This window comes from Lepidochelys kempii, chromosome 12 (assembly GCF_965140285.1).
Source record: "Lepidochelys kempii isolate rLepKem1 chromosome 12, rLepKem1.hap1, whole genome shotgun sequence".
Classification (NCBI taxonomy): Eukaryota; Metazoa; Chordata; order Testudines; family Cheloniidae; genus Lepidochelys; species Lepidochelys kempii.
This window is the reverse complement of record NC_136391.1, coordinates 6,122,818-6,135,737: the sequence shown is the minus strand read 5'-3', so window position 1 is coordinate 6,135,737 and position 12,920 is coordinate 6,122,818. Positions and strand designations below refer to the sequence as shown.

The 12,920-nt window shown below is 58.0% G+C and overlaps 1 protein-coding gene across 5 annotated transcripts in view; it reads right to left on the bottom strand.

The window, feature by feature from the left end:
* Positions 1–514: 514 nt before the first annotated feature.
* Positions 515–12,920, bottom strand: part of SLC9A5 (solute carrier family 9 member A5) — a 50,285-nt gene continuing 37,879 nt past the window's right edge. Inside the window, exons 12-17 of one of the 5 annotated variants that reach the window (XR_012154453.2) lie at positions 12,701–12,827; positions 10,608–10,778; positions 7,174–7,246; positions 6,170–6,301; positions 3,164–4,379; positions 515–2,462 (exon numbers count right to left, since the gene is read on the bottom strand). Coding sequence is in view for 4 of the 5 variants with exons in the window: in XM_073307287.2 (XP_073163388.2) it covers positions 3,892–4,379; positions 6,170–6,301; positions 7,174–7,246; positions 10,608–10,778; positions 12,701–12,827 (991 nt within the window). In the remaining variant the exon portion in view is untranslated. Of the gene's footprint in view, positions 4,380–6,169; positions 6,302–7,173; positions 7,247–10,607; positions 10,779–12,700; positions 12,828–12,920 lie in introns of all 5 variants that reach the window. The other 4 variants (XM_073307288.2, XM_073307289.2, XM_073307287.2 and 1 more) reach the window with 4 other exon arrangements.

The window sequence follows — 12,920 nt, the reverse complement described above, 5'->3', positions numbered from 1 at the left end:
GGCGGGGCCTTGGGGGAAGAGGCAGAGTGGGGGCAGGGTGGAGCGCAGTGGGTCCACCGTCCAGGTGCCGGTGGGCCCCCTATATCTATGGAGCTTCGCTTCCAGAGCTCCAAAGGCAGCAGTGGGCCAGTGGGTGTCCGGAGGGGTCACTTTCGCTGCACCCATGGCATTTCCTCCCTGCATGGCCGGCCTTTTGGGGGAGGTTTAACCTCCCCAGCCTCTTATACGGGGTGCCCATGCCAGTGTCTGGTTATTTCTGAGTCACAGCCGGACGAGTTCAACGCTGCTTATGCCACAACTGCCGTTTCCTGCCGTAACATCTGCCGATTTCTTCCCAGGGTGACCTGACCTCTCAATTCCCAGGTTCACACCCGTTTGTGTGTAAAGTACCACGCTCCTGTCTTGTGCCTTGAAGCTCTAGTAGGACAGCGTTGTCCGGGAGCTGGCATTCGAGGGCCAGCGTACGACAAAGCCCTGCAGTGCTCCCACGAGAGCAAGAAGGGGAAGCGCTGGCTGCGGAGTCCAGTTTATTGTTTCCAATGCAAGCTACAAAATACTTTGCATGTATTTTCACGATAAAACAATAGTCATTGCAATTAATAGAGTCACCCTTTCATCATTTGCTGCACCCGGGAGTACAGAAAACATGACAGAGCTAAAAGTTTCATTATGGCCAGATCTCAGAAATCATCAAAGCCCCAAATATAGAGTACGAGTAATGCAAAGCCCTCCCTCCCCACACTGTAAGCCAGGTAAGGGCAGCGCACCTTCACGGAGGACACCATGAAAGCAAACAGAGGCTACACAAGGGCTCCAGAGAGCAATGCTATGGGGCCGCCCATGTTGTGACCAGAAAGGAATGAAACCTGCTCTGGTTCTGCTTGGTCGCTCACCATCTGGCTTAGAGCGGTTTCAGGGGCCTGTCCCCTCAGCAGCGCCAGGTTACGACTGGGCCGTTACCTAACTCACTAGAGCACCCAGATCACAACTCTCAGCCCTGAGAAACGGCACCAAACCCACTCACCTTCCCAGCCTCCCGAGTGGATTACTGCCCCCAGGCAGTGCTTTGCGCAGGATGGGGCCGAGGGACAGCATCCGCTCCATGCTGAACCCCTCCCGTTCCTGGGACGGGGGGGGACAGCCGGGGTCCTGGGGGAGGATGCTGCCTCCCCTGGGGTGGCCCCTGTGATTGTGAGCCCCCCAGCCCAGCTGTGATGCTGGCCTGCTACTAACTCCCACTGGCAGCGTCTCGCTTTCAGCTCGAGGGACAGAGGCCGGTGTTTCCAGGCTCAGCTCCTGCTGGCAGCATGGGGCGTGCCACGCTGGTCACACAGGCTCTGCCTGGGGTCCGCAGCCAGGCGAATAAGCTGCAGCTGTAACAGAGACCTTTCCGCTTAGCCAGTGCATTTGCGCCTCAGCCACCGGGGGCTGGCCCGTGATTACAGGGCGTTGCCAAGTACAGGGCCAGACGCCTTCGAAGGTGGCACCAGTGGGCTCTAAAAGAAGCCCTGACGAGTGCAGGGGCTGGAGACCACGGCATGGGGCTGGAGGCATGACGGAAAGTCGGGGGCGGGGGGGGGAGATTCTCGGGGCTGTGACAGTGCTGAGGCTCTCCCCGCTCACCCCCAACTCCCGGAAGGAGGCAGTGGGGTCTAGTGGTTAGAACCACGGACCGTGGTGCTGGATGTGTCCGAGGTCAGGCTTACTTCTCCGGGGTCGGGGGGTGAGGGCTTGAGCTGGGGACGCTTGTGAGCGTATAGAGTAAGCACACCTCCCAAACCACTCCAGCCTGTACTCCGGAATGAAAGCTCGAGTAACCAAATGCCCCTGCAACAGGGTGCTCTGCCCCTTTAAGGGCTAGGGAGCCTGGGGCCAGCCTGCCCTCTTCAGCCAGAGCCCCTTTAAGAACAGGGACGGGATGATCAGACCCTGCAGGGGAGGCGGCAGGTGATTCTGTAAAGAGCTGAGCAAGCTCTGGTGGAAGAGGGAGCTGTGGGAAGTGGGCTTGTGGCAAGGGGCAGTAGAGAGATGCCAGGGGAAAGGTCTGTGGCTTTGGTCAGGGACACAGCTTCGTTCTGATGTCACTTTTGAGTTTTTGGCTTGAAGAATAGCCTGTGCTCCAAAGGGAGGGCCTGAGCAGACACCGGTGTGCAAGGACTCCTCCCCAACCTTCCAAACGGGACCCGAGTGTAACCAATGCACTGTCAGCCTGCGTTTGCCGAGAGCCTGACACAACAGCTCCGGGAGGTGGGAGCTGCCCTGTTCACCTCAGTGGGGGTTAACTCCAGTCCCCACTGGGGATGATTTAACTGCCAACTTTGTTAACTCTTTCTCTGCTCATCAAAGCATGTAAGGAAGGAGACAGGTGACCGTCTACTGAAGCTCGGCACAATCTAGCGGGAGTGACAGCTCAATTCTGTGCCCCCAGCACGCAGAGCTGGGCCTGGGTGCTTCTGCGTTTCCTAAGTGAGAAGGAAAAGAAGCAAAGTGCAAGTTGACTCACAGGGGCCAGCAAAGCATCCAAGCCCAGCAAGAGGGAGCCAGGGGCTGGCGGAGCCCACATGAGCTATATGCTACCCCAGCTGGCAGGAGTGCGTGTATGCTGTCTCACATGGGCAGAGCTGCGGAGCGTATCACTGCTTCCCCCCGCCCATTTGACCCCAGTGACTGGTGGAGCCCGGAGCGAGGCTCCAGGGCGCTGGAGACAGGATAGCGTCAGTACGGTGGAGATGGGAACATGCAGCCACCTGCAGTGCCTAGTGAAAGTCCCTCCCACACCAACCCTGTCCCCAATCAGGCTTGTCTACACTTAAAAGTTAATTTGGATTAAGGGAGGGATGAGTTTTAAGTGCAGTAGCTATTCCAGATTAACTGTGTGTGTAGACAGGCCCTGACAGAAGCTGCCCACAGACGTCCCAGGTCCAAGTACTAAGCACTGAGTGGACTAGAGTGGAGGCCACTGTTGGGAGTCTCTTCGATTAGTGTAGGCCAGTGCCCAGATGCCCAGGTGAGGGGCATTTACACTGGTGATCTAAACACACAGAGCTCCAGCAATTGCTGGGAAGATGCAATGGAGGTGTCCTGAGCTCTCGTCTCCCGGCTGGTGTTTGCCTTTACTGCTGATTGGGGGACTCTGCCCTGCATTTTATTTTCAGCTCCTTACCCAGCTCGGAGCTTGGCTGGTCACTGTTGTTGCAACAAACTCCCAGTGCTAGGCTGATGTGTCTCTGTGCTGCCCTGCAGGCAGGGCACGCCCCAGCCCCTCGTACGATGACACTCGCCTGACACAACAAAGCTGGACACGGGACGGCTCGCTCCAAGAAATGCCGAGGCTGGGGGCACCAGCCGAGGGGCCATTGCTCGGGAGCTCTTCCTCGCTCCTGCTGCCAGCTGGGGAATGGGCAGCGGGGACTGCAGAGCAGCGCCCCCACCCCCTCCTGGGAGGTCTCACGCTGCAGACAGGGGGTGAGAAATTGCCTGTCACAACCCACTCGGTCAGCCAAGGCCACCAGACCCCCGTCATGGGGCAGCCAGGCCACGGACCGAGCCACTAAACTGCCAGGCTGGGAGGAAAGGGCCCCTTTTGCTTTAGGGTTTGGAAGGGCTGGGTTTAGGATCTGGTTATTCCCACTGTGCGGAGGGGCTTGGGACAGGCACTGATGCTATTACAGCATGCATCCAGCCCACCTGCTTGGAGTTTTGAATAGCTAGCTCCACCGGCTGATGCCCGCTGCTGGCCCAGTGCAAACCCAAGCTCTGAAAGGCCTCCCCGCCCCAAGCTCTCTGACCGCACCTGCCAGTCCTTTGATTTACCAAGCCAGACCCCGCGAGGTTTGACCCCAGGTGGCTAGCTCCAGATGAGCAGCCGCTCTGCAGTGACGGCTGAGCACGCTATCCATCTGAAAATCTGGTGGGTCTGTTGAACTGAATTAGCCACCTGCTGTTGCTAGGTCCGGCAGACGTACTCATCCTGCCGTGCTCGTCCAGAGCCATCAAAGGCTGCAGCTCCGGCTGCTCCGTCCTTTCCAGGCTGCTGTCGCTCTGAGGCCTGCTGCTCCTCAAGAGAGGGTTGGGGAACTGAAAGCAGATGCGCTGCTCTGGCATCATCTGTCTCTCCAGCTTGGGCCCTTCGTCCGGCACCGGGCCAGCCACCGTCTTGGCATGCGGGCCTGGCTCAGCCCCGGGCGGGGAGGCGACACTCTCCAGCGAGGAGATGCTTTGCTTCCACGCGGTTTGCATGTCGACTGGCACAATTTTGGTGGTTTCTGAGGAGATGTAAACAGCGAGGTCGCCCCGGTCACCCTTCCAGGGCAGTTCCTTCTCGGCCGAGGTGGGCGAAGGGGGGATGATGCGTGGGCTCGGGCAGATGTCCAGGCTGCCTGTGGGGACACAGGCAAAGGAGAGTGAAACAACCAGCTGCTAGGGCAACCCCTTCCTGGGCTCTGTCCAGCGCATCCTGACGGTCGGGAGCTGATCTCCCCTGCAGAGCCCCAAGCAGGAGGAAAAGGGCCCATGTGGGGCCAGAAGCCGTGTGCTGCACAAGACGGGAGACAGCAACACAGCCCTGGTATGGAAAGGGGAGATGCCCGGCTCGTATCCGCCCTGCTGGTGACTGAGCAGTGATGGAGAAGCACAGGAGTGACGCAGGAAAGTGGCTTTGCCACTAAGAGCTGGCAATGCAGAGGTTCTCATACTGGGGGGGATCCCTGGGGGAGGGGGGGCACAGAATGTATTCAGGGCGTGAGAAGCTTTAGGGAAATAAACCTCACTGGGCGCATTTTACTCACAGCTATGGGTAACTAGCAAAGCTGAGCAGACACATCAGGTCCTCAGACGGCGCTGTACATTTGGACGGATTTCCGTCCAGCTCCTGTAACCCACACACCTGGGTGTGGAAATCTGTCCCTCTCAGAGACAGATTAATGAGTCTGCTCGACAGCCTTAGCTAAGGGCCACAGGGCTTTTAGCTCATGCAGTAGAGGCTCCTGCACTTAGCTCCAGAGGTCCCAAGTTCAATCCTGCCCCCGCCAAGTGCTGGCCGGGGTCTGTCAGTGTTACAATTGCACAGCACTATACAAAGCCGTTGCCATCCGTACGTTAATCCACGTGCCACGACGCCGTGTGAACATCTAATTATGAGCACCCAGCGCAGGTTTGCTTTTGCCCTTCCTACAATGGACCGTTGGCTGTTTTTATTCATTAGTGAGAGTTGTGTGGCAGAGGAGGGCAGCAATCAAGCAAGTTTGAGAACCACTGTGTTAATGCAAACCAGTGCTGGACTGAAAGCAGCCTCCCCGCCCCCCGCACGGATTTTATTCTTCACTGACCACCTCCTATTAACAAGATGGCTCACCCACTCACTCAGCCCCCTGGCCACCCCAGTCACTCAAGTGGGAGCATTCCTGCTGAGGCCGGAGACGCCAGGCCCAGACTGGGAAGGAGTGGGGGTCTTCTCTTCTCCTCGTCTCATGGGCAAACAAAGGCAGGGAGAGCAGCCTCTAACCCGGGGGTTAATCCACAGAGCTCCCCCATGAGAACAGAGCTCCCCGTCCGGCCCCGCTCTCTGAACAATGTCAATGCTCGAGGAAGCCTGAGGTTTGAGTCCAAGCAGCAGTAAGCACAGCTGTGGAGTGTTCAACCCAGGGCTCCCTCCCAGGCTGCCAGGGCTAGGTGGGAGGGTCAGATGAGCTCCCTGGGCCTAACACAAAGTAGTTCTAGGTAAAAGCACTCTCGTTTGTACCAATCCTTTACCAGATGGAGGAGCTGTGTCCCCAGTGATTTATTCCTGATGCCGCCTGAAAAACAAACCAGTGAAGTTACCACTGCGTTGGGTTCCGAAAACCTGAGTAACGAACCCTGCAGCGAGCAGTGACGGACGCCCAGGTACAGCCTGGCTCCTGGCTCGAGGCAGGACAGTTCCTATGCCGTCCGTCTGTCCTGGCACAGCGCCCTGCGGCAGCACCGCTGGCCATTACCCTGCTGTCAGTCAGCCCTCCAGCTGCCCCGTGGCACTCAGCTCAGGGCTCGCCGTGAGCCAGGCACACTCTGCTCCTCCCGGGACAGGAAATCACCCTTCACCAGCCCAGCCTCATTGCTGCAGAGACTGCAGCTCTCCATGCCACCCCTGCAGCACTAGCCCCGTTGCAACCGCTGGGAGAGCGCCCCCTACCGGATGCCTTCTTGCCCTGCAGGATCTCGTCTGCTGCTCGAGCGATGAAGACGATACCCTCATCATCCTCCTTCTCTGTCTCTGAGCTGTCACTCTCCTCACTGTCGGAGTCGACTGCCACTAGAACGGCAGCTGCCGTGAGAGAAGACGGGGAAGCGTAGTGGGCGCAGGCCTCAGCCTCCCTACACGGTCAGTGCACCTACCCACCAGGCCCGCTGCTGCAGCCTCCAGGGGAAAACCAGCCCCAGCCCAGCCCACCTCAGGGGAGGCCAGTGCTGGCCTGGCTCAGCCCTGCCCGCCCAAGCCCAGCCCAGGGGGAAGCCAGCACCAGCCCAGGAACCGTTTCTAGCTGCTCCGTGGCCTCTCACAACCTTCCCCCCAGATCCTGGGCTTCCTGAAGCTCCTCCCTGTGAAGCTGCCACCCTCTGGGGTTGGAGGGGCAGAGTCTGCTGTAGCCACCGCCTGGGTCAATTGCAGCACAGGGCCCAGGGTGCCAGGGCCAAACCTGACTTCACACCCCCTGGCACTTTCTGGCTAGGATTTGGGGGCCTCACACCCCCACCCTGCCCTAGGCGGGATGTGACGGCCCACCGCCAGCCACTGGAAATGCCCAGTGAGGCGAGCATCCCCGGACCAGCTTCTAACACTGTCCCTGCTGAGGAGCCCCACCCTCCAGGGGAGCAGCCCGCCTCCTGCCCACTGCTCCCTCCCAGCTTGAGCTGTGCCAGGCTGCTCGGGCACATCGACCCCTGCTCTCCGGAGACGAGAGCTGGCAGGAGGCTGGGCGTGGGGGCAGGAGGCTGCAGGGATAGCAGGGAAGGGGGCATGTTGCTTTCCTGTAGGCTCCTATTCTTACCAGTCCCTTAAGGCCCTTCCTCCTGGGAACACATTGTGCCAAAAACCATAGGCACCATGTTCCAGGGACTGATCCTAGTGGCACAAAAAGCCCACTGCCCTCCCCATGCCCGGCTCTCCCATGCCCCCCTGCTGCCCCTAGGCCTTACCCGTCTGCTGCCAGTTAACGCTTCTGGGTGGCTTTCCGTTGGGCAGCTCGGTATTTGCCACACTCTTCTTCTGCTAATGACAAGAAAAGGGTCTTGGGTCAGATCCCTGCTCGGGAGCCTGGGCTGAGTCCCCCATTCCCCGAGTCACTGCAGAGCCATGCTGCCCACGCAGCGCTCAGCAACTCGCCAGGGGCGCCACACCCAAACCGCCCAGGGTCGGCTCTAGAGCATACACAACGCTCATGCACTCCCCCCCACACCACAGCACTCACGTGTCTGCACACGCACACAGACCGCCCTCCCGTACTAGTGTGCAAACACACACACACCTTTAGCCCTTAGGGGTCAGATTCTCAGCACCGCTCTAGCCCCTTTGCCGTGCTCCGGTGACGTGAACAGGCTGGAAGGGCAGTTTAATTGGCGGTGATGAAATACACCCCTGTGTTCACACCCTACGCGCTGTTGTAACAATCACAAAATATCTGGAAACTCATAGTTTGCTGATCAGCACTGTCCTGATAAAAGGTGTGTGACGACACTGTATGTAAAGGGGTAAGACCCCCCCGTATGATGTTATTAGCACGTTCCAAACCCCACAACTCCCAGGAGAAGTCGGCAAACAGGTCTGTCCAAAACAAAGGAAGCGTGTGTGCCTTAATTTGAATTTAAGCCGTAAACAGAGCCATCAAGCAGGAAGGGAAGACAAAGGAAGCTCAAACAGGTGACAACAACCAGCAGGGAACATCCTTCCACATAGACTCTTTGTCTCCTGGCTCTCAGCTGGAAATGCTTTTCAAAGAGGGACTAAAAAAAAGGAGGGGCAAACCCCCAAGGCTCCCCTCTCTCTCTCCCTGCCCATCTCATTCTTTGTCCCTGAGAAGACAAAGGGAGCAGCCTGCTGGACTCTGGGGGATACGTCCTGACTCAAAGAGTTTGGTCAGTAATGCTGTTGGAAACACGTGGTGAGAAACTTTCCTTGAATCTAATGTAGTTTGTTAAGTTAGGCATTAGGAAGAGTTTTATCTGTTTTTTCTTGTAACCATTTCTGACTTTTATGCCTCATTGCTTGTACTCACTTAGAATCTCTTTGTAGTTAATACACTTGTTTTATTGTCTTATCTAAACCAGTGAGGTTAAGTTGAAGTATCTGGGTAACTCCATTTAAGATAATAAGCTGGTATATTAGTCCCTTTAGGGAATAATGGAATTGACATATCTGGACTGTCCAGGAGAGGGCTGGGCAGTACAGGACGTACATTTCTGGGGAGAAGTCCAGCACTGGGAGTGAGCTGAGGTCACCCTGCAGCAGAACCAAGGCTGGTGAGAGACAGGGTGTGACTGGCAGGCTGCAGTTACACACTGACACACCTGGGAGTGACCTGAATGCTGGCAGGCTGCTTCTGAGCAGCCCAGGTTGGGAGCTATGACAGTAAGGCATTGCAAGGCACCCCAGGCTATAAGGCGGGGGGACACAAACCCTCCACTGGTTGGGACTGTACCCCAGCATGTCACACTGGTCTCCTGAGGGTCTCCCTGTTTCTAAAAGTCAAAAGCTTCCGTGGAAGGCAAAGTGGACTTTGTGTGCCACCCTGAACTGAGAGTCACTGCAAAATTCAAAGCCATTTAGGCGTCACTGAAGCAAATTGCAGCTGACAAAGACGTGACAACTGATAAAGATCAATTAATTGCCAATGTCGTTAACTATTCATGGTAAATGGCCTATGATGGGATGTTACATGGGATGGGATCTGAGTTACTACAAAGAATTCTTTCCTGGGTATCTGGCTGGTGAATCTTGCCCATATGCTCAGGGTTCAGCTGATCGCCATATTTGGGGTCAGGAAGGAATTTTCCTCCAGGGCAGATTGGAAGAGGCCCTGGGGGTTTTTCGCCTTCCTCTGTAGCATGGGGCATGGGTCACTTGCTGGAGGATTCTCTGCTCCTTAAAGTCTTTAAACCACGATTTGAGGACTTCAATAGCTCAGACATAAGTGCGAGGTTTATCGCAGGAGTGGGTGGGTGAGCTTCGGTGGCCTGCGTTGTGCAGGAGGTCGGACTAGATGATCATAAGGGTCCCTTCTGACCTTAATGTCTATGAATCACACCCCACCACTGTGGCACTGATCCCACCTGATGCGGGTGTGGCTAAAGGACTGAGAGCTGCTATTACTGGAGAATCCCATGCACAGGTGCTGGAACTAGGGGTGCTGGGGGACTGCCGCACCCCCTGGCTTGAAATGGTTTCCATCATATACAGGGTAAACAGTTGGGTTCAGTGGCTCTCAGCATCCCCACGACACATTGTACCAGCCTCCCTGGTTACATGCGACTGTAAGGTCATGCATCATCCCAGAATTAGAGCCTGATTACGCCCCATGCATTGATGAGTCATTCTTGAGCTAGGCTCCAGCCAATCCACCACCCCAGAGCTAGTCTGGTGACTCTCAGGGCACGTAGATGAGCCCGAGACACGGCAGCTCAGTCTGATCCACTTCATTTCATGGCTTGGAACTCTCCCCTGCCTGACAGTGGTACAGACACCACAAGCCATAGCCTGCTCCAGCCCCTGTCCCATCCCTGTTCCAAGTCCTTCTCCAGCCTTGCTCCATCCCTACTCAGGATTTCTGACTCTGGCTTTGAACCTCTGGCTCTGACCACTAGGCCGGACCATCTCCATCATGGTTTCTGACAGCAACAGCACGTAATACAAACACTGGAGAAGAGAACCCTGCTTGGACTGTGCCTCTCACTCCTCCAGGCAGCCCTGCGGCCGAGAGGAAGACGATGCCATGCTGGAGTTGGCGAAGGGTAGAAGGCAGAAGCTTATTTGTGTCACTTCCAGGGCTGTTTCCGCTGAGGGGATGTGAAACGGACTTGGAGCCTTACAGGAGGGACAGCAATTGGGCAGTGCACACCATGAGGGTGTCTTTCCAGGAGAGGACACAGGGTGAGTGCACTGGCTGGCTTTGTGCATGGATCTCATTGCCACAGATGCACCATCCACTTCCTGGTCCATCGGAATGGATTTGCTGGGACTAGGGGCGCTGGACATTTGAAGAAGGGGTCCCACAAGGTCACTAGAACCGTAGGAAACCATGTGACATATAACTCTCCTCATCAAAGGCCAGATTCACGGATGGAGCCGCTCCGCCTGGTACCCTGTTTAAATGCCTAGCTTGCAGACGGGCCAGCCCAGAGCAGCAGGCTCAAAGCACCAGAGTCCGGATCCCCCGCCATGCGGGGCTGTCCCCAGGGCCTGTCTGCCATGTCGGCAGGTTGCCTGCTGTCCCGTGTGCTCTGGCTAACACAAGGCTGGTTTCCACTCTGCTGCCAGCCAGGGGACAGTGGCTGGTGGGGCTCTATCTAGCAGAGCGAGGCTGGCCCACTCCAGACACATAAGGCAGATGGGGCAGCACCACCCATGGGGAACTCACCTTTTTCCTGCCATCTTTCTTCAGCCTGGCCTTGCTCTTCGCGGAGCGGACGTTGTGCTTCGTGGACTTGAAGGTTTCCAGCCGTCTCTTCATGTTCTGCTGGAATATCTCCTTGTCCTGCCGCTCTTGTGTGCTTGGGGAGATGAAGTGGCGGCTGTAGCTGGCCTTGTACTAGCCGAGGGAGGAGGCAAAGAAACAGAGATGGACCCCGCTCTGGACAGCTGGGGTGAGTCATTCATTCTGGGGCCGTGCACTGCTCGGCCATCCCCACCCCCTCAGGGCCTCTGCCCGCTGTGGCTGGCTTCTCCACAGGCCTAGCGCCATGTGCCCCTCAGGCCCGGACCATGGCTTCCACCCAGCCACATGGCACCATCCCAGCGACGGAGGAGAGGAGAGGACAGGGGTGGCAAAGGCACAACAGGCTCTTCAGGCTGCCCTGCTCAGCGAGTGCTCACGCCCCACGGGACGAGATGGGCAAAGAGAAACCAGCCCCACGGGTTGCAATGGGAGCTGTGTGCCTAAACCCCCTTGGCAGCTTTGAAACGCTCAGCTGTTGACGTCTTCAGAACTCAGGCACGTTCTTAAAATTGGGGCAAAGTTAATGCCCCTTGGCGGCAGCGGGGCCTAGGCCCAGCAGCCCGGGGAGAGCTTGCGTTGCTGAGAGCGGACAGGGCCCCCGGAGACGCACCACAGGGGTTCTGTGTCCGCGATGCAAGCTGGGAGGGGCCGGGCAGTGACAGCGGGGTGTGGGGGTGTTTGCGTCTGTCTGTCTGGGCATGGGCTTTAGCCCCATGTCCGGTCACGGTGTGGCATTGCCTGCCATGCTCTGCAATTCCTAAGGGCCGGCTGCGCTGGGGCATTCCTCCCTCCAGAGCGGGGTGACTGGGGGCATCTGTCGACGCGGCGAGCCCCCAGCCGGGGTACACACACTCACACGAGCTAGCGCACCAGAGGAGCCGTGTGGACGTTGTGGCTCGGGTCGGAGCACCAGCCGGAACCTGCACTCACCACCCTTGGGGCAGGGCAGTGTGCAGACAGGACAGCGGTGCCCCTGGGGCGGATTTCTAGTCAGAGCCAGAATCTGTAGTGCCAAAAGTGGGAATTTGATGAGACCAGATGGCTCTTTGGAGCCATGGCCCCACAGCTGGGAGCGGGCCGCCACCCCGACGTGCCGACTTCTGCCAATGCCCGTCAGCACAGCGGCCCCCGGCTAACGCAGCAGAGGGGAACGTGGCGGGAGCGGGGCCTTTCCCCACAGCCAAAGAGGCCAAACGCTGGCTGTAACTTTGGAAACTGCTGGCTCCGCACGGCCCCAGACATGCGGCTAGCCTAGGCCTTTGGGGAAGGGGCAGCCCCAGCAGACCTCGCCCCCCACCCCTGTTAGTAGCAGCAAGCTGCTCCCTGGACAAGGAGAGGCCCACAGCTCAGAGGGGTTTGGGAGATGCTGGTTGGGAGGAAGCCCCTGGGCAATCTAACCAGGGGCCTAGTGACTTGTTCTGGGTTTGGAGCCCTTAAGAACGACCAGCAGGCGGGACTGATGCAACCGCTCATGCTTAGGATGGGGCCAGCTACGGCCAGGCTTCTCCCATGTCAGTCCCGGTCCCTCCCCTTGTCCCCTGCTAGCCTGCCCCAGGCCGATGTGGCCGCTCCGGGCACTACACAGGGCCTCTCCCTGGTTTATTGTTTTGCTCTATCTCCCCTGTCCCAGGGATACCGGCCTAATGGTTACTCCTCCCCTGCCTGTTTAACTCAGTGTCGTACCATCGTCCTGGGCACAGAGACACGAGCTGTGGGTGTGAAGCCCTGTCCATCTCAGTGCTCAGCAAACTCCCGGGGCTCCAGGGCCAGGCGATTCTGAATAGTTCTGCTCACCATGGCCCTGGGAAGGACACGTACAGGGGCGAGGCTGGTGCATTCAGCGAGTGCTCGCCCAGCACTGGGCCAGCGCCATGCTCTGGTGGGAAGTGCCATGGGAGCACAGGATACCCGGAGTGGGTAGGGCTGGTTGCTATGTCCCCCCAGTGTTTCCTACGGCTCACTACAGCTCCTGTCGATGCTGCAGCATGGTGGTGACGGGGCACAGGGACGCTCACCCTCCTGCGTGGTTTGTAGAGGCTCCCGCATAACACATGGTGCATCACGGCATCTTCCTTATCCCTCCTGCTCCTCACGGTGTCGATGACCTGCAGATCCAGACACGCGCCGCTGCCGCTTTCCCTCCTGCGAGGGAGACACGGGCAGAGCGCTCAGCGCCAGCCGCTGGGACAGGCAAGGCAGAGCCGGGGCGCGGGCGGGGCGCAGTCAGTCTGCCAG